Genomic DNA, 20,713 nt, shown 5'->3' on the forward strand with positions numbered 1-20,713 from the left:
ATCCTCCAGGATCTGGCGTTCGTATTCCTCCTCCATCGCATCTGTAAACTGAGCGCGAGCCGCGCGTTTTCCGCCGCGCCATTGCTCGAAAAGGCTTAAAATTGTCACGACTAACATGAGTAGCACACATACTTTCGCTAGGAAAAAGCATTTCTTTACGGGTAATTTTAACATTTTAATTCAAATACTTTTTAACGGGACCGCCGCGCGCGGCCGAACGACCGAGTTTGACGTTGACGTTTCACCGGCCATGTTTGTTTATAGTTTGATTTTTTAAACAGGAAAGGCGGCTGTAAACAGTGTTTTCAGCCTTATCTTATTCGAGTTCTTTTGGTTTGTTCATAAGTGGTTCATAAAAAAGTGTGAATGTGATCAAGACTGATTTCGCTAAGGTGAAAATAAACAAGGAATTATTAAGAGATCTTTGCGGAATTTGATTATTTTATTGCTGCAAGTTCCTTGCAAAGAACTTGTAGGGTATCGTCAAAAGAAATAAGTTTATTTAATTTCATCCTTATTTCCATTGCATCAATGAATGATTGATGCAATGTAATTTTTTGGGTACTTATATGCAGCTTTCAGAGAACTGTTTTAAATTTTCTTTAATAGTTTAATGAACTGAAACAATTACTTTGCTCAAACGTGACCTTATGATAGCCACTTATTAATGAACAAGGAAGTATCTTCTCCCTTACTACGGCTTGGGCCTAATTTGAGTGATAAAGATAAAGATAAAAATATTTTATTTGCTTAAACATGAGTAATAGTTAAATACAGTTAGTACACATAAAAAAGATAAGAAGTCCTACATGTTTTACCTTGCGGCGTAACAGTTAAGATTAATAAAACACGCCTTAACAGTAAATAAATAAAAATTCAAGGTAGTTTTATGTGATGATAAAAGTTTATTGATTTTTCGTGGGTAGTTTGTTTAAGAAAAATAAAGTGGGTACATACTTGGGGAGTTAAACAGAGTGACAAATTAAAAAGTTTGTTTTGGTTTGTAAGTCTAGCATCTGGTAGCAGGGTGAACGGTTTTACTCTGGAGATGAGCTCTGGTTGTTCGAAACGCGCCACTGTAGTATGGTGGTCGTAATAGTTGGGTTTGTGTGTGTTCTTATAGTAGAGGTGGAGGAACTGCGTGTACACACATTTCTTGCTTAAACGTAGCTACCATAAGATCGCGAAAGCGGTAGGTTTTTCATGAACCAACACAAACACTTTATTTAGATCCTCTCCTCGCGCAGCACAGCTCTAGTGGAAACAGCCGAGCGAAGCGACGATAGGTAAGTAAATGAAGTCTTTCTATTGGTTCATGAGAAACAAAGTCCCGCACATCTCTGGTGGAAACGGTTTACTAATGTTTCGGCGAATAACGTTTGGCAACCTGTTTCATTTCGCAACTTTTCATTTTTCCAACTGTTTAATATTTCTGAAACTGTAAATATTTCAGGATTTTTATAAAACTATCCTAACATAACCTAAAGGGTTCTACACGATGGCCCTGAAATAAATCTAGAAATATGTACAGTTTTAGAGCTTGCGAAATGAAACAGGTTGCCAAACGTTACTTTGCGAAAAGGCAGTACTCGGGTGGAAACGCAGGCTTAATGAGGGTTGTGTAGAGTAAAACTCAACTAGAAATGAAAAACTGTATTGAGAAGTATACAAAATACATTGAAAAGTGTCTGTGGAATGTTGAAACTGTAGACTTAGCTTAGGAGACACTTAAATAAATACGATTAAAATAACTTCTCTCGCAGCTATTACACATGAATACATTAAATACTGCTTTAATTTCAAATAAATTTTAAATTATCTATGCAGATAGGAAAAAATTAGACTATGTAAAAATTTCAAATTATAAAAATACAACAATCAAATTTGTTTTCAGATCAGGCTTACAACGTGATAAATATAATATTTAAAATTTAAAACTATGGATGGTTTGCATTTTAGTAGATTTTCGTTTCGCAGAAATTAGTACTGTGAGTATGCCAAAACATTACTCTGCCAAATGAAACATTTGTGATTAATTGTCTGTATAACGAAAGTTGGCGAAACATTATAGTTCATCGTAAACCATTTATGTTGCTAAATTAACCAGTTGGCATCTTTAAGTACTGTACGATGCGTCACCGGATTATATTGTCTAAAGAATTACTTCAACATTATCTCTTTATTCACTCCTTGTGGTATTGTAAATAAAATATTTAACAAATTGAACTATACTCCATCGAGAAATCTGTTCACATAAACGTCAGAACTGTTTTCTCGTCAAGCATTGGCAACGGATAAAGTATAATATGTGCAATCCACAACTATAGACAAGCGGATAGTCAAGCGGTTGGAGAACCAGACTATGAAGCTTGAGGTTCCGGGTTCGATACCCGGTCAGGGCAAATTTTTGTATAAATAATATAATGAGTCATGATTGTTCTCAAGTCCTCGACGTTTATTATTAATATGTGTTTATCTATATTGCCTAGCCTAAGAACCCATAAGACAAGCTTTATTTAGTTTGGGAGTAGCCAATTGGTGTTCCACAGTTCAGGGTTCAAGAAGCGGTTCGAGATGTAGAACTTGTGATTATTACTTATTGGCCTCGCTGTTATTCTTCGCTGTCTGCTTGAAGAGCGCGTCCAGGGAGCCGAGCTGCGCCTTCGACAGTTTAGCGCCCTTCATGTCCAGCACCTTGTGGAACTCTGCCAGGGAGCAGTCCCCCAGGAGCTGCACGAACTGCGCCACGAACGCCTCCGCGCTGCCATCTAGCGGCGCCATCACCAGCTTTAGTATCATTTCCGCTTTCGTCATCAATTTTATCACCACTTTGGTGTACGTCGCGGGCGCCGGTCTCTTCACTTCGGAGCCGAGAGACGGCAGCTCCAACAGCGCAGTCTTCAACATATGCGTGTCCAGTAAGAGCTGTTCCGACCCGACCGTCGAAATCGGCTTGCATTTGTAGATATTTTGGATGAATTTCGGTATGAAGGAGTTCGCGAACCGGATACAGAACTGCGTGAAGTATTTTCTGGAAGACGACAGGTTGTCTCTCAGGATCGGGACGGTGTTCTTCAAGTGCATGATGATCTGGGTCACGTAGGAGCTCTGGTCTCCCACGGTGTCGAAGTGCAGCCACGAGACCTTGGCCATCGCCACGAGCGCCGGCTCGCACCACGACTCCAGGTCCTGCACCAGCAGCTGGATGCAGTCGCCGATGATCTGGTGGAACAGGTCCTGCTCGGGGGCCAGGTCCACGCGCGCGGCCAGCGCCGGCGCCACCTTTTCTTTCAGCTTCTGTTCCAGGTGGACAGTGGTCTCCAGGCAGTACTCCGCCGTCGTGATCACGCTCGTGATCTTAGAGATCTCCTGCTTGGTGTACCTGGGGTGAGATTGGACCAGGTTAGAGAAGAAAATGTTTAAAATTATTTTTTTCAGCATGTACAGTCACGATCCATTTGGGAGTCGTTTAAGATCGACCCGCTGGCGCGCGCAGCGTACCTGGTGGTGCCGCTGGCATGCAGCTGCAGGTTGTGCACGAGGGCGAGGCCGAGCGGCGCGGCGGCCCGCGGGGCGGCGGCCTGTAGGACTCCGCTGGCGTACTCGCGCAGGTACTTCTGGAACACGCCCGCCAGCTCTGCGGGACGGTCACCACAGTTCAACAAACTGATCCATATACCCTAAGACGTGCATGACACTGACTGATTAAAATGGTCTCGCCCGAAGACAAGCGTTGACTCCGTCCGAGGAGTCTGCATTTATGCTGAGGCGGGACCATTGGGCACACATATAATTGTACTACTACTTATCTCACCCTTTTTTTGTATTTTGTTATTTTGTGTCTCGAATAAACTTTTTGATTTACTTTTTTTTTCGGGTTAAACATCAGGGTAGGGAGCGCTAGTGCTGGTGGCGCGCTGCTGCGGCGAAAACTACCAACTGCCTATCACGGAATCGACCCATTGCACGACAGTGTATACCACGGCCAGGGGGAAACCTTTTATCGTAAATACAAACTGAGACATGGATGCACAGAAAAATCAGAAAAGAGACCAGCACTGGGAATCGAACCCAGGTCCTCAGCAATCCGTGCTGCGTGCTATAACCCCTACACCACCGCTGGACAGGAATCTAGACATTAATTTTCCCTATGCATACATATTTTAGGTTGCTTATTTCTACTATGCTACTTAAGCAGCAGCACTAAACCTTTTAATAATCAATTTCACTATAAAGGTCTCTACACACCACACCGTATCATGCCAGGACCGTAATGGAAACGTGTCAGACGGAGTAACAATCAGAGATAGGTACCATCAGATAATGGTCTACTGCCCATGTCGAAACGAATTTTCAATTGACAGATTGGAGAAACAATGTAGACCAGTTACATGCCACGTGACGGCGAGGGTTATTTACGAAGCATGCAAGTCAAAGTCAAAATATTTTTATTCAATTTAGGCTATAACAAGTACTTAAACGTCAAAAAAATGTACCACCGGTTCGGAAAAACCTCTGTTGAGAAGAATCTGGCAAGAAACTCAACCTTGTATGGTACAGTCTCATACTTTTCGATACAAATACAAAGAATACATTTTTTGCTGACACGATACTACTATGGTCATGACATGAAGACTTAATTTCCTTGGCCAAAGCATGGGCTGTCAACATGATGTGGCAGTCAAGTGGCACAACAGTTCCAGCCGGCCTCAACGTTTTGTTCGTGGCCCTGAGCGGCTGGTGGCCGGTGGCCGGTGGCTGGTGGCCGGTGGCTGGTGGCTGGTGTCTGGTGTCTGGTGTCTGGTGTCTGGTGTCTGGTGTCTGGTGGCTGGTGGCTATGGTTTGGTTACCGAGCATGGGCTCCCCGGTGCTGAGCGCGGCGCACTGCACGAGGCACTTCTTGTAGAACAGGAACAGGTCGGCGCAGCTGGACAGCACCGCGCCCGCCTCCGCCCCCGCTCCCGCTCCCGCACCCGCCTCGCTCGACTTGGCATCCTGCATATTGCTCGACCATCAATATTATTATTTACAATTATTGCGGAATGCAGAATCCATAGGTACAAACGGTGATGCGGTTTAACGATGCGATGCCATGAATAATAAATTGTATTTTTTAAAGGGTTCCGTAGTCAACTAGGAACCCTTACAGCAGGGGTGGCCGACTTGATTAGACCCAAGATCAACTGTTTACTGACGAGACCCTGTCCGATCTACCAGTGGCACACTTCTTGAAATCTTAATTGAAACAGCATAGTTCAGTATTTATATTTTTTACCTTGCCACGATTGACTGGACTAATAGTCGACTCGCGATCGACCGGTTGCCCACCCCTGCCTTATAGTTTGGCTATGTCTGTCTGTCTGTCTGTCCGCGGCTAAGCTCAGAGACCGTTGTGTTAGAACTAGAAAGCTGTAACTTGGCATGAATATACAATACATATCAGTCACGCTGACAAAGTGGTGAAATAATAAAAACTATTTCTCAAACATGCTATGTAATGTTTATGTTGTGTTCCTTAAAACAGGCCTGCAAGCAAGACAACAGTCTTTTGTTTCAATGCAAAACGTCAAATATCCACGATAAAGGATATCTATGGTTCATTTATTAGTTACTGAATAAATTCACAGGACTATGAATATTCTATATGTAAATATATAAATATTACCGACGCCTTTTACGTCACATTACAATTTTATTTACATAATAAAGTATTAATGTAGCTGATTAAATGGGCTGCAGTTCGTGTATAATGGTTCTAAAAGCCGAACAGCAAACACAATAAAAAAAAAGTTTTGGCGGGAAAATTGACAAGTGTCAGTCTTTTTTTTTTTATTGACTGGACTTGGGCTTTAGCCATTTTGCAAATAAATTCCATTGTCATTTCAAAAGTTTCGTTTAGAAACGTGATTTTTTATTTGTGCAGTCCGTTATATGTACATGTTTTTTATAGCAATTTGATTTTATTGGTATTATTTTAACGTTTTAAATCATGTTAGAATGAAATAAACACTTATATACACTCGAGAGCAAAAGTTTCGGGTCACTAACATTTACTTCAATATCTTGAAAACGAATAAAGCTATCGTATTGAAATAAATTCAACCTTATAGACAATTTAATAATCTTTCATTACACGTATAAAAAAATATGGTGGACGTGAAGTAATGTAAGTGCCATTAAAAAAGTTATAAACAAAATGATCGCTTTTTTCTCAAATTAGAACTTCTAATTTTCGCAACTGTCTTTGCTTTTGTTTTTGTTCTGTCATAAAATGTGTTTATAAGAAGTGCCCCAAGTATCCAATAGTCATTATCAAAGTAGTAATTATGTCACTCACACCCGAGGAATGTACGAGAATCCTCACGCTGCTGGAAATTGGGATAAAGTCAGCGAGAAACTGCAAGAATAGTCGGTGTATCGTTGTCTACAGTCCAGCGTGTTCGCGCAGCGGTTTCTAGAAACTGATTTGAACCTACGCAGACCAATAACAGGCAGACCCAGGTGTACAACGGAACGGGAAGATCGATATCCAGTTAACACTATGCTGCGAAATCGATTTCTTACGGGAACAGCACTGACTCAACATTTTTTAGGGCTTGGTGGAAGCAACCCTAGTGCTTGGACTGTAAGACGGCGACTTGCTGAAGGTAATTTGAAACCATTTAGACCCGCAAATGGTCCGGAACTCGAGCGGCACCATCGTATAGCAAGACAAATTTATGCACGCGAACATTCAGATTGGGCGATTGAAAATTGTCAAATGTCATATTCTCGGACGAATCAAAATGTATGCTGTATAAAAACGACGGAAGGTCAAAGGTATGCAGAAGACCAGGAGAAAGATTAATGCAAGCCTGTATTGAAGAAAAGGTGGCGTAAGGTGGTGGTTCGGTTCTCGTCTGGGCTGGAATTTCTGGGAAAGCCGAACAGAGCTAGTACTGATCGAAAACGGTACTCTTAATGCGTAAGATACGTGGATGAAATCCTTAACGAGCACGTCGGTCCATTTATGGCAAGACTCGTGAAAATGCTATCTTTATGCACGATAACGCCCATCCCCACACTGCTCGTGTAGTGGAAACCTACCTCGATGAGGTGAATATTCGTCCCATGGAGTGGCCAGCACGTAGCCCCGACCTTAACCCGATCGAGCACGCCTGGGACGAGCTCGGACGACGTGTGAGACAGCGAGATCCTCCTTCAATTACGCTTCGTGACTTGAAACATGCTTTGGTAGAGGAATGGGAGAACATTCCCCAACAGTGTTTCAGAAACTTGGTGTACAGCATGCCGAATCGCATAGCAGCAGTGCAGACAGCACGTGGGGGTAATACCAAGTACTAAACTGCGTTAAAACTACTTGTAAATATAAAATCTTAAATGTTTTCAGTTTTGGATTTGCAAGCAAATTGACGCCATTTTTAATTTGTCGTTTTAAACAAAATAAAACAAATGATCAGTAATAAATGTTATGCATTTTATTTTAGTAACAATAAATTGTCTATAAGGTTCAATTTATTTCAATACGATAGCTTTATTCGTTTTCCAGATATTGAAGTAAATGTTAGTGACCGAAACTTTTGCTCTCGAGTGTAGATGACAGTTATATATTTGAGTTGATACAATTTTAGTTGTCCTTACGAATAAAACATTGTTTGTACAATACAAGCCTCGGCGTGAAAGAACATGCCAGCCTCGTATACCTATCCGGCCTACTCGGCCTGCAAGATTTTCTTTCCCGGCCTCTGCAGTAATGTACAATGGAATTTGTAAGCGACATTATTGTCGAGCTAGCGAGCCAGCAATCTTTTTTAACTTCTTAATTTTTCGCTGACCATAAACTAGCCCTTTACTACGAAGTGTAAAATTCGAACTTCGTGTCTTGCCGTTCCGCTGACGCTTATGTTGTTTAAAACGAGAGTGTGAGGGACGGTTTCGAATTTCGTAGAAGCCCCTCTGTGCACTTCGCCTTCTGATATGTAAAGTGTGTCAACTTTGATGTACGAGTATGCGAGTTGTGACCTGTAGGAAGCGCTGCATGAGCGCGGCGAGGCCGGCGTCCAGGCTCGCGATGTACAGGCTCAGGTACGGCTCGAAGCAGCCGCCGATCAGCCCACCCACTGCCCGCCCGCCCCCGCCCCGCCCCAGCCGCCGCCTCCGCCGCCGCGCCGCCCTGTGCCAACAGTGGAACTTAACAACATAATGTACAGGCTCAGATACGGCTCGAAGCAGCCGCCGATTGATTTCAATTTGAAGTTATGGCTGAAACAGACGGACTTACATCTTTTTCATTCGCGTCGAACACGTTCTTAGAGTCCGTGCTTCCCTCCGTAGGCTCAGAGGGTTGGTCTGTATCTAGAATACAGAAATATGCACATTTAAATCATATTGTAACTATTTTATGCAATGTTGAGTTTTCAATCACATCTTTCTGCCATGTCGGTTGTGAGCGGATGCTGTGGCGTTCTGGATATGGTTGCTAAGAGCGGTTTCGCTTTACAACGAACCGCATCCGTGAAAATACGGACTGGACTACTTCGGTCCGTATTATCCTATTTAGACTACTCTTAGAACTATATGTGAAATCGGATCTAGTGCGTAAACTACCTACCATACAAATAGTTCTACGACTGCTCCAGTTGAATTGATATTTTGGGATTTTAGTAAACTGAAGGTTTGAAATTCAATATTAGACAGAGAAACAGATGACATTCACAAGTACATACTAATAGGGAAAGATAGAGATAGCTGGAGAGAAAGGGGAGAATTTTTGATAGCAATGGGACACCTAAATTAGTTTTATGAGAGACGCGTGCCTGAGTCAATCTGGAAGCGCTGGTGCAGCAGCTGCTCGAAGGCGCCGGTCTTCTGGATGGCGTACAGCAGCAGCTTCACGTCCAGCTCGCCGCGCCGCGCCGTCAGTTGCTCCGACAGCTGCCGCCGCGTGATCTGTCGAAGGACCATCACATCCAACTATACGCCTGCAACTGATGTGGCAGAGAGGTGCAATCGGTTCATCGAAAATAGTTGTTAACTGCATTATTGCTATTGTGAACGGGCACTCACATTTAGTCGTATTCTCCTTTCTCAATAGTGATGCCCCCTGTCAGCCGCTCACCTGGCAGAAGTGCGTGGCGATGCGGCGGCTGAGGTGCCAGGCGCGCGGCAGCACGCTGCCGACGCCCTCCTCGAAGGCCAACAGGTGGCGCTTGAGCCACGCGTAGCGCCGCTCCACGTGCGGCAGCCACGCCATCTCCTGCTCCGCCGAGAACAGGTGCTCGTACTCCTGGAACACCGAAGGCCCCCGCCATTACATCAAACCAAGCATCAAGCAAGAATCGAGGCAGAAACTCCTCGACTCTAACACAACGTAGTTTACATTCACTACAATATTCCAAACCTTAAAATTTATGTGCATAATCGAAAATTTGTGCAGGCCACTCAGTTATTTTTTACACGAGACTACAATACTGATGACTGTTGGGTAGGCTTTCACAGAGTGAACTGATGATCTGGTAAAAGTTACAGGAGTCCGATGGTGATTGTTCTTTGAGGGAGGCCTATGTCTAGCAGTAGACGTCTTTCGGCTGACGATGATGAGAACAAGTCAGTTTTCGTCCATATTGACGGTAAAACAAATATCCCACCTGTAGCTGCGTGGTGGTGATCCACTGTAGCAGCTCGCGCTTGACCTTGGGCTCCAGCGCGTCCACGACGGGGCAGGCCTCCGCCAACGTGCGCGCAGACACCGTGCTCGACTTGCCCGCTGCAACACACAGCCGTGGCGCTTGAGCTTAGCCTGTTTCACTGTCTTTACAGAAGGTTTCGACATGCCACTTATGTAGGGATACGTTGGAGAAGCAAAAAATGTTTATCTCCTTCCACGTAAAGTCTCACGAGATTCAAGAAGAGCAACTTTTGTGCAACAACTAGAGCAGCTTAAAGAAAACGAGAGCTATAAGAGCTTGAAGATGAACACTTTTGCATCTCCAAAGTATCCGCCTGCAAGCGGCATTGCGGATTGCTTCTTAAAAACCGTTAAACGTGGCTACCTCGTAGTACAACTTATGTCAGATTGTAGTATGACTTGTCATCTTATTTCGCGAACCTACTCGCACGTTTATCTTTAATTATCGTCTGCTGCGCCGACGCCGAGTCGTCCGTCTCTTTTTTGGTGTGAGCACTGACCAGTGAAAGCCTCCTTGAAGTCGTTCATGATCTGCGCGCCGAGCGAGTGTCGCAGCGCCGTGACGTCGTCGCGCAGCGCGTTCAGCGACCGGATGTCGCGGTAGCGCTCGAAGTGCTGCAGGACCTGGGAGACACTACAGCATGAGAACTGACGCACTCTTCATATTATTACACTTGTAAGTTTTGTGACAAGATATTTTTGTAGGAAACTGACTATTTGTGTGATCTGAATCAAATAGGCAAGGCAATACAGATATTTTCATTTTCTCATCGAATCCATTTGTGGCAACTGTTGTGCGCTACTGTGTACCTGCATGACTGCTTGTAGCGGCGGCAGCAGCGCGCCGTACTGCCGCTGGGCGGCCAGCCCCCGGAGCGCGGCGGCGGCGCCACACAGCATGTGGTAGTGGTTGAGCGCGGTGATGGCGGCCGTGAGGTTGGTCTTGGCGCGGTCCAGCTGCTTGATCTCGGCCGTGATCTCGCGCACCATGCTCTCGCTGCGCCCCGCCTTCTTGTTTATGTCGGCGACCTGACAACAAGCGTGTCGGTATTGTTAATGTGCACGTGGGCATATAACTTGACAAGTTAGTCTGTGAAACGCGCTAGAACCCTGTTGCAGTCAGCATGCTCTGTCCCCCCCTCCCCCCCCCCCTCACCTGCAGCGCCAGCTCCGCGATGCACTGCTGGGCGCGCCGCAGCGCCTCGTGTCCGTCCTGTCTCAGCGCGGCCTGTTCCCTCAGCAGACGGCGCGCGTCCCCCTCCACTCCCGCGAGCCGCAGCGCGCAGCGCGCCGCCGCGCTTTCCACGCCCGCGAGCGACTGCTCCGTCGGAAATACGCGGTTTATGTACGACACCGCGTCAAACTGGATAAAAACAGAATAGAAATAGATAGGGTTATGATTGGCACAGTGCATCAGCATACAAAGAGTTAAGGAGAGTGATCCCGGTACCACCTAATTATCAGTGGCGTGCCTAGGGTATCAGACTATGGCAAGCCGAGAGGTATGATTTAGTATTTTTTATAATTTAATGTACCTACATCCATCTTGTTGCCGTAAACTTCAATCTTCAGTTTAGCAAGCTTACCAAGCGCACTGAAGGCATGCTATTACTAGATAGAATTTTACAGACATACACTTGGAGTCCACACAAGGGACAATTTGGTCCGTTTCCGAACTCATTCTCTCCCACAGGCACTGCACTTTACACCGCACTAGAACCAGAATACCTAAGCACTTATTTATTTTTTGAAATGATTGCATCAAATCACAATGCTACGCTACAGCCCACGGTTCGAAATAAACAATCATGAAGTTAGAAGTTCATCTCTTCCGCGCACTCGCATTCCTATCCAAACCAAACGCAACAAACTTCACACCGTAAGCCAGATTCAAAATTGCAAAGAAAGTGCTACATATGCAGCTATACATAGATATTTACAAAACTAACGTTTTCCTAAGTATGAAAAGAGTGTTTGGAAGCCCTGTAAAAGCCCACGAGAGCGAGCGAGATGTCGTGCTATTTACAATGTACGCCACTATCGGCGCGTAGACTCGCCGCGCCGCCGCCGGTCGCAATCAGCGCCACTAGCCTTGCCGCGGATTACACAATTTTTAGTATTTTACGTAAAATAAAGTGTGCTAAATTATTAAAGCGATTTTATTAGAACTTTATTTCTCGTTTGGACGTTGTTCAGTTTATGAGGCAAGCCCGGCTTTTGGGCTTCTATGTAAGGATCGCCACTGCTAATTATAAATACCACTGACCACAACACACATGAGTAACTAATACTGGTGACAGCATTGTTGTTATAGATCATAAATTTACTGAAAATGCATAGAACATGTAAAATTTAAACAGGATCCACTTCGGTTCAGTTATAATTAGCTGGTTCCGTATTTTTTTTTTCATGCTCGGTTCAGAAAATAGGTCTGTACAGATTGCATCAACTTTTCCGCCCAAATTTTCCTCTCGCAATGCAAGTATCTAAGTTACAATCATATAGTGATTGAGAACGGGTGTTTGTGTTATAGCAAGTGTAATATTCGCCTAAAAGAAGTAAATGGAGCAGTAAACTGGGGTTTGTTTACGTGCCTCTTCGCTGTCGAATTGCTCGGTGCCCCCCATCAGCTCCTCGATGCGGCTCGCCACGGACTCCGGGAAGGTGACTTGCACATCCGGACCATCTTTGTCATCTAGTAACCCGTTGGACTCCATGTTGCAGACGCAAAATCAAAGAAAACTTCCTGAAATCATTTCGGTTTCCCAGATTCTCAATAAATTATCTGTCAAGCAAACCAAGTATGTCTGTCACTGTCCACCCCATTTTTTTTTTTTTTTTTTTTTTAATTCGTCCGTTCGGACAGGCTAAAGTCAGGGACCATATCGCCTCGTCATCAGTTAATACTTATAATTTATTTCAACTTCTATATATTATTTCCATGTCAATTTAATAAAATTTCTTCAATATTTTTCTTTCCCAACGTTGTCATATCCAATAAAACTTCTTCAGTATTTCTTTCAATGTTGTCATATCCAATTAAACTTCTTTAGTATTCTTTCTATATTGTCTTATCCAGTTAAACTTCTTCAGTGTTTGCTTTCTATGTTGTCACATCCAATAAAACTTCTTCAGTTATAGTCAAGTCCGGTGTATAAATATTCAATCCAGAAAATACAAGATAATTAAAACTTCTATGTAACCTACATAGATGATCCTTGCAAGGATCCCTGTAAGGAAATAGTCTGACAGCTCTGATTTGACGCCTGTCAGTTGATTTACCAATTACTTAAACTAACCTACACTCACTGAAACGATAGAAAATTAGGAATATACAAAGAATGAAGCAATATTATAACTTTGTACATTAATGAAACAAATTATATTTCTTTTACTGTTGATACAATGAAGTTGTACAGTGGTTCATATGTAGAATGATTCTTTAACAGCTCTTGAACAGAGAGCGGGACCAGATGTGGTTCTCCGTAAATGCGGATTAATTCGTCCATCAGCACAAGGCGCTGAATGCCGAAAGACGAACAATGATAGACTATATGATCTATGGTTTGATCCTCATTTGACTGACACAATTCACAACGAGGATCACTTATAATTTTCATACGATGCAAATGATGGTTGAGGCGAAAATGACCTAACCTAAGACGACAGATTGTGCTGTAAAAGCTTATATTACGATAGATATTACCTTTACGTAACCAAGATACAGATTGTAAGTTTACATTTAAGGCAGCATACCAAGAACCCTTGTTTTCTACTTGCACAAATGATCCCATTGTTTTTTTCCACTGAACATACATTCTTTGTTTCAGTATTGGAATAGCATCAGTATATGGGAGTAGGACATCAAAACTAACATCAATAGATGGAGGAGAGTTTGCAATTGACTGAGCCAAGAAATCTACATTTTCGTTACCAGATACGCCTATATGTGAAGGAGTCCACATGAATTCGATAACAAATTTGTTTTTTAAGTGAAGCTCAGACCAAAGATCTTTAATTAGGAAAATTAAATAATTTGTATTAGATTTTACTTTATTATTTTTTATAGCTTTTAATACACTCATACTATCACTGACAATTACCCATTTACATGCCTCTTTTTGCCTTGATATGTGCTTCAGTGCACAAAGAATAGCGAATGCCTCAGCTGTGAAAATACTAGCATGTTTGTCTATTTTGAAACCAAGACCCATTTTGTTTTCGGAGTTGTATATAGCTGAAGATACACTAGACTCATTCTTAGATCCATCTGTATAAATGAATTTAAAACCATTCCATGAAGCTAATTTCTCATATACTTGTTCCTTTCTGGAGAGACCATTATCAATCACAACATTTATAGGACTAAATTTACTTTCATAAGGCCCATCGAAACAAGGTAAGTGGTTATTGCTTTTATGTATACTAATTTGATTTAAAAAACTGCTAAATTCAGATAGGCCCTGCAAAACATAAAAAGATTTTTGGAAAGGCAATAGATTAATATTCAAGAGTTCTTTTAAAAGGTGGTTGTCATATTCAGCATGTAGTTTTACAATAAATTTTCCTTCAAATATGCAAGTCTTATTGTTACTGGAGGGAGATTACACTCTACTTGTAATGAAACAATAGGAGTGGTTTTAAATGCTCCAGTCACAACGCGCATGCACTTATTTTGAATTTTTTCTAAACTCTCTATAATTTTATGGTCTGAAGCAAAACACATAAACCCATATTCAAAATGACTGCGAACTAAAGATTTATAAAGCATAAGTAATATTTTGGGGTCAGCCCCCCATTTTGTACCACGCAATGACTTAAGGATATTAAAAGCTTTATTGGCTTTGACTTCTAAATGCTCAGCATATTTTTTCCAGGATAAATTGTGACAAAATATGACACCCAAAAACTTGGTATCTGTGACTATTGGCAGAGGTGTATTATTATACAATAAAGAGGGCAAAGTAGCTTTAGATTTTAGACCAAAAACGACAACTTTAGACTTAGATGGATTAACTGAGAGATTTAAATAAGAGAGGTAATTATGGAGTTTTGTTAATGCTAAGTTTAAGTTATTTATTATTGTGTTAGAATTATTTCCAGATAAATATACAACAAGGTCATCGGCAAATTGTAAATTTTTGATATTAGGACCCATTACCAAATTTAAGCGACGTATATACAGAATGAAGATCAGAGGGGATAAAATTCCACCCTGACAAACTCCTATGGAAGATAGTCGAGGACCAAACAATTCACCATCATACTTCACAAACACTTTTCTACAAGATAGAAATTTTTGAATCCACTGTACAACTTTAAGTGGAATACATATATTTAACAGTTCTGTACATAAAATATCAATATTTACATTGTTAAAAGCACCAGTAATATCAAAAAACACTGAAATAAGTTTGTTGTTATTTTTGATGCTTTTCAGTATATCTAAATGAAACAAAGATATGCTTTCACGTGCTGAACGATTGTTTGGAAGCAATCCATTATGTTCTACATAATATTCAAGACGCTGCTTAAGTAATTGTTCAAAGACTTTTCCTGCGCATGATGTCAATGTTATAGGACGATAAGAGTCTGGATTAAACCTAGGTTTGTCAGATTTTAATATAGGAATGATGCAATCAGTTGTCCATTCAGGTGGTATGTCGTTTTTTTGTCCAAAGTGCATTGTAAATATTTAGTAAAATAATCAGACAACTCTCTGGCAGTTTCTTGAACATCATATATGGAATTCCATCTAAACCAAACGAAGTATCCCTGCGTGAATATATTGCAGATTTCAATTCTTCAAGGGTAAATAAGTTTATGATATAATCATTGTGCGGGCTGGAAGGGGATTCAAGAGACAAACTACTTACATTTTCCACACTATCAGGAGTATATTTTTGCAAGAAATCTAGAATCCATTCATGATTACTATTAGAGTGTCGAGGAACATAAGTTTTATTGAATTTGCGCATGAAGCGCCAAATTACTGACAATGGAGTAAACCGATTAAAAGAAGTGCAAAGATCAGCCCAAGAATTTTGTCTTTCTGTTTTAATAACAAGTTTTTTCTTAGCTTGGAGTTTCTTAAATTCTAGGTAATTTTCTAAAGTAAAATTTTGTTTAAAATTGATGTACGCCTGTTTGGAGTTTTGAACAGCTGTGGAACATTTATCATTCCACCATGGAAGATTAGATTTTTTCTTAGATTTTCTAACAGTATAAAAACGATTAGGACTATTTGTCATGGGACTGGGACCTTTATGATTCGGTATGGACTCTGTGACAGCACACATTAGGATATTCGTGAACAAATTGTAGGCCTCAAGAGGCGTGTAAGAGTCGAACTGAAAGTTATTTAACTTACACTCCACCTTCTCGGCATACATTTGCCAATTCACCATTTTAAAATTGGGGTGAGTGGGCAAATGTACTCCATTTACGTTATTATTTACAAAATTATTTACATTGTTATTTAGAACCAAATTGATTATTCCAGGTAGATGATAACTACCCAGAGGATCGTCGTGGACTGACCAAGTACAAAGAGGAGCCAACGATGGAGAAACTATGGCTAGATCCAACGCATTAGGACGCCAAGTCATAGAGCCCACAGTAGTGGGTGTACCATCATTTAAAAGTACCAGAAAATTATCATCAACAACATCTAACACAGTACGACCACGTGATGAAGTAGAACAACAACCCCAAGACGTGTGATGAGCATTAAAGTCTCCTGCGATTATCATGGGTTCGGGTATAGATTTAATGAAATTTTCAAATTTGTTTTTTCAAAAACTGGGTTGCAATTTGTAGGGCTATAAAAGCTTACTATACTAATTTGTTTACTATTAACAGATATTTGTATACAAATATTTTGAAGAGAGTCATCAAAAATGTGTTAATTTTGTTATATGCAATACTATTATGTATCAGAATACATACACCATTATGTTTGTTACCACAATCATTGCGCTCTATGTTAAACCCAGGGACCTTTAGCCTCAGATGAGGCTTTAACCAGGTTTCGCAAATGATCGCAATATCTATATATTCTTGATATAAAAAGTTTGTAAATTCGTGCCTATTGTGGAGTATACTCTGAGCGTTCCAATGTACGATTTTGAGGGCGTTCATTATGCTTTAGATTGAGCGTTCCCTCTTATCGTACCTTGGAACGCTGCACGTATTGTTTCTGTATTTATAGGCGATTCGTTTTTATTAGCTACTAGCTTTATGATCACTTGCGTGATCATATTTAAAAATGATTGAGATTTAAGCATATTCTCTAAGTAGGTTTCAGCTGTCCTAGCAGCTAGTTGGGGGAAAGACTTTTCATTAAATAGATCGGCATAGGCTGCAGTTCGGGATTTGATTTTGTTTTCTTCTATTTTGTTTTTTTTAATAGGACAAGACGCGGAAATTGCAATATGTTTACCCTTGCAGTTGGCGCAAACTGGATTTTGTTTGTCGGCGCCACAGGCCTTATAATTGTGATTTTCGGAACAGATAGAACAAACCTCATTATTTTTGCAAAATTTAGCAATATGTCCAAACTGTTGGCACTTTAAGCATTGCTTAACTGGAGGGACATATTGCGTCACCTCGTGTCTCCATGAGTCCAGGTACACGTACTCAGGCAGCTGGGTAGAGGCAAACGTTACTGCGACAGTCTGCGTGGGAATATACGCGACCTCGCCCCCATCTGCCCTCACCTGCGCATGAATCGCCGCACCTGGATGACGTTTCGTGAGCTGCCGATCATTGCGAATATATTTTTATTCGATAAACCAACTGGGACAGATTTTACAACTCCAGTAACTTCTGTGTCTGCTGCGGGGATTGAGGCGTTAAGCCCCAATTCGTCTAGGAATTTATTGTGACCTAAAAACGTGTTGGCATTGTTTGACAAATCGAATGTTATAGCCACTTTATATTTATTCATAGGCCTCAGATGTAGCACTCCCGATATGGCGTATTTTCTTATGGCCTGGGACAAGTTTACTTTATCGCCATCCGAAAACGGCTTGTCGGCGCATTGGTGTGTGAGGAACACAACGAAGTCTCGCCTCTGTGAATTTTCTGGATATTTACGAGAATAATTTGTTACCTTGTACGGCCTGTACTTATCTGCATCGTTTTCATAATCGGAGTCCTCGGCGGAGACCCTCTGTCTTCAGCACCTTCTTTTTTTTTTCGTTTTTTAGATTTCTCCCGTCCCATTATAGCTTATGTAATATTTACACACTTATCCGTAAGTATGTACAGATATTTACACCTAAAAATATACAATATATACAGAATTATTAATAATTATAAATATTTCTTTTAGAAATTCGCGCCTTTCCTCTCAAAGGTTCCCGCCTTTTTTTTCCTGTCACTCAAATCAGGCAAACGTCATTGACGTCATTCATCTGTCCGTTTTGTTCATGTGTTGTTTAGCAACTTGTGCAAGTTATGTTATAATATGTTAGCTGGGTATTATTTTAAAAAATTATTGTCATGTGTTCATGATGATATTACAAATTAAAATTAATTATTCGTTGATTTCTTGATAGGTTCGTGATTTCTTAGTTACGTTATTTTTAGTGTGAGCTTTTTTTGTGTAACAAAACGCGCAATCTGACACTCTTGTACCGTTTTTCAGGCGAATCCCTCGCGAATCCGAAGTCGATGAAAGAGCCGACATAAAAAAAAAACAATAAAATCCATATTCATAAAAAACCTTTAAAAACGCAATGGTTATTTTATTAGGTTAGGATTGCACCAAACAAATTTTATAGCCCGAAATGTAAATATGAAGACCACAATGTGGTTAAATTCCAATTAATGCCTCTTGGCCAAGTGACAGCTCCAAGGTGGACCGACCGGCGCGGACGGGGCGGGGGGGTGACAGCAGCAAACGAAAAAGGTGACAGCGACGATCGTGCATTGTTTTCAGTTTTTGTTCGCGCTCGCTTCGTGGCCGTCGTGACCGCAGCAAGATGCGAGGCGGCGACCTCGCGCCGATCTGAACAAACAAACCGTCGTGCTCTTTTATATTAAACTTATACTCAAACGTTGTGAAGTGAAGTGTTGTGACCATGGCTCGTTTGACCGAAGAAATGGTGATAGCTCGCTCGAAGCAGTCGGATTTGTCGTCTATCAAGAAGCTCAACTGCTGGTGAGTGTTAGGTACCTCTAGGAGCGATTAGGGTGTTATTAGGGCACTGTGCGTGGATAATTGCAATCGTTCCGGTGCCGCGTCCGGAGTTCGCTCGGTGGTGCGTTCACCCGGACAGACCCAGTTCGCAGCAGCGCGACACGCACAATGCTCTTGAACCCTTGTTTTTGCGGCACTGCGATCTCGACTCGAGCCACAAGCGCAAATCTAATAAGACTCTTATTAGACTTGGAGGTCGCGCTGACAAAGTGAGTCATGGAATGTTTACTTCTGATAAAATATGCTCTTTATTGTGGAATTTTTGTGGTTTGACTTTGACATACTGCAATTAGCGATGTTTTTCTTTACTTCAATGAAATAAACAACTTATCGCTCTATTATTTCTACATTTAGCCAAGACTGAACTTTATGAACTTCTATCAAGTTTGTTACAAATGCTTCCAGTTTTTACAATACAAAATTAACCAAAAATTATAAATAAATTAGCTGCATATAATAAGTATGTATTTCTCTCTCTTTGAATCATTAGAAAAATTACATATCGTAACAATTTTTGCTTGCTTGCTTTGCTTGTAGAGCTCCCACACTTACACCAGTCAATGCAGTCATATAACTCATACATTAAATCACTAATGAGCTCCAAACACACACACACACATAAGTAACTTAAACTTTTACGACTTCAAAATGATAAATTCAGAAAAAACAACTATGGGAAATATGCATGAATCAGTTGAAATTAACTCTTGCAACATTGGAATTAAATTTATAAATGCATGGATTAAAAACAATTTAAACAACATTGTAAAGTAGCTCTTGTTGTATGACCGTAAAGTCCAACAGATATAAATAGGATGATCTCAAATATTATGCAACACTTTCACTTTCAAATGCTCTGTTGTGTAGGAGGTTGAGATATATCATCTGTATGGATAAACATGTGTGAAGTTGACAACTTGATTAGAAAGTCATTATTGAATTAGTTTCCAAAATGCTTTGATTGTGTATCATTTAAATCCATAAAGTCAATTGGGTCTCCCAACTAGAAACTCATTTAAGAATCTGTCATCTAATGTGTGGTGTACACAGGTGGTGTACCATCAGCCAAATAAGTGGTTTATCAATTTTTAAACAAGTTCCTATCAAATGAACATTTGTCTATTGGCATTATTGTTTTATGACATGCAAACAATTATCAACTTTAGGGTGGTAGACCACATATTTGGCTGATAGTCCAGCATAGCTACTGCCTATGAGTTTGATATCTGCAACTTGATCCCTTAAGTAATGTGTCAGCAGCTCCATGTTTCCTATAATGGCACGCAGGGTCCAGGGCCGCATGAGGTTTTGAAGCAATATGTGTCGCAAACACTTGAGGGTCATCAGCTATGGAAAATAACCACAACATTCAAAACCAAAAGCCCCTAAGACAATGACCGCTTTGGTGGCATGTCAATGGCCCATCCCAAAAGGATATTGTGTGGGTGAACCTGAAATACTTAGTAGGCATAGTAGAAGTAGGTCTAGAAATGAATTCGAGCAAGACTAAATTGATGACAAATTCAACACCTATAGACATAACCATTAGCGATCAGAAACTCGAATACGTAGTGGATTATGTTTATCTAGGCCAGATAATAACACCCTACGACCAAATGTCCAAGGAAGTAGACAAAAGAATTGCGACAGGGTGGAAAAAATACTGGGCCTTAAAAGAAATTATGAAAAGCACAGAACTGGGCATTAAGATCAAGAAGAAGACTTTTTGCAGGTGGTAGGACCTTGTGCAAGGTCGCCCGGATTGCTACCACCATCTTGCTCGCTAATCCTGGCCGTGAAGCAGCAGTGCTTGCACTGTT

General features: G+C 41.3%; 2 protein-coding genes, 1 long non-coding RNA gene and 1 pseudogene across 4 annotated transcripts in view; 2 read left to right on the forward strand and 2 right to left on the reverse strand.

Moving 5' to 3' along the window:
* Positions 1-1,640: 1,640 nt before the first annotated feature.
* Positions 1,641-12,500, reverse strand: LOC141443579 (vacuolar protein sorting-associated protein 53 homolog). Its single transcript, XM_074108887.1, is given in 13 exon segments — positions 1,641-3,382; positions 3,502-3,637; positions 4,851-4,995; positions 8,023-8,128; positions 8,130-8,173; positions 8,282-8,355; positions 8,817-8,949; positions 9,119-9,286; positions 9,648-9,766; positions 10,189-10,312; positions 10,499-10,717; positions 10,845-11,051; positions 12,283-12,500. Coding segments are annotated over 13 exon segments (2,388 nt in total). The 5' UTR covers positions 12,406-12,500; the 3' UTR covers positions 1,641-2,592.
* Positions 12,501-12,921: 421 nt separating this feature from the next.
* LOC141443517 (uncharacterized) lies at positions 12,922-16,470 on the forward strand. Of its 2 annotated transcripts, none has more exons than XR_012453039.1 (3): positions 12,922-13,418; positions 13,519-14,726; positions 16,191-16,470. It is a non-coding gene; the product is annotated as an uncharacterized lncRNA (long non-coding RNA). The 2 variants fall into 2 exon arrangements; XR_012453040.1 differs by lacking the exon at positions 16,191-16,470 and having other exon boundaries at positions 13,519-14,087; positions 14,566-15,163.
* Positions 16,471-16,589: 119 nt separating this feature from the next.
* On the reverse strand, positions 16,590-18,105 carry LOC141443267 (uncharacterized; annotated as a pseudogene).
* A 474-nt stretch (positions 18,106-18,579) lies between these two features.
* LOC141443268 (uncharacterized) overlaps positions 18,580-20,713 on the forward strand; it is a 37,750-nt gene continuing 35,616 nt past the window's right edge. The window contains exon 1 of the mRNA XM_074108475.1: positions 18,580-18,854. Coding sequence (XP_073964576.1) covers positions 18,775-18,854 — 80 coding nt within the window. The 5' untranslated portion in view covers positions 18,580-18,774. The remainder of the gene's footprint in view (positions 18,855-20,713) is intronic.

This window comes from Choristoneura fumiferana, chromosome 27 (genome assembly GCF_025370935.1).
Source record: "Choristoneura fumiferana chromosome 27, NRCan_CFum_1, whole genome shotgun sequence".
In the NCBI taxonomy this organism is placed as follows: domain Eukaryota; kingdom Metazoa; phylum Arthropoda; class Insecta; order Lepidoptera; family Tortricidae; genus Choristoneura; species Choristoneura fumiferana.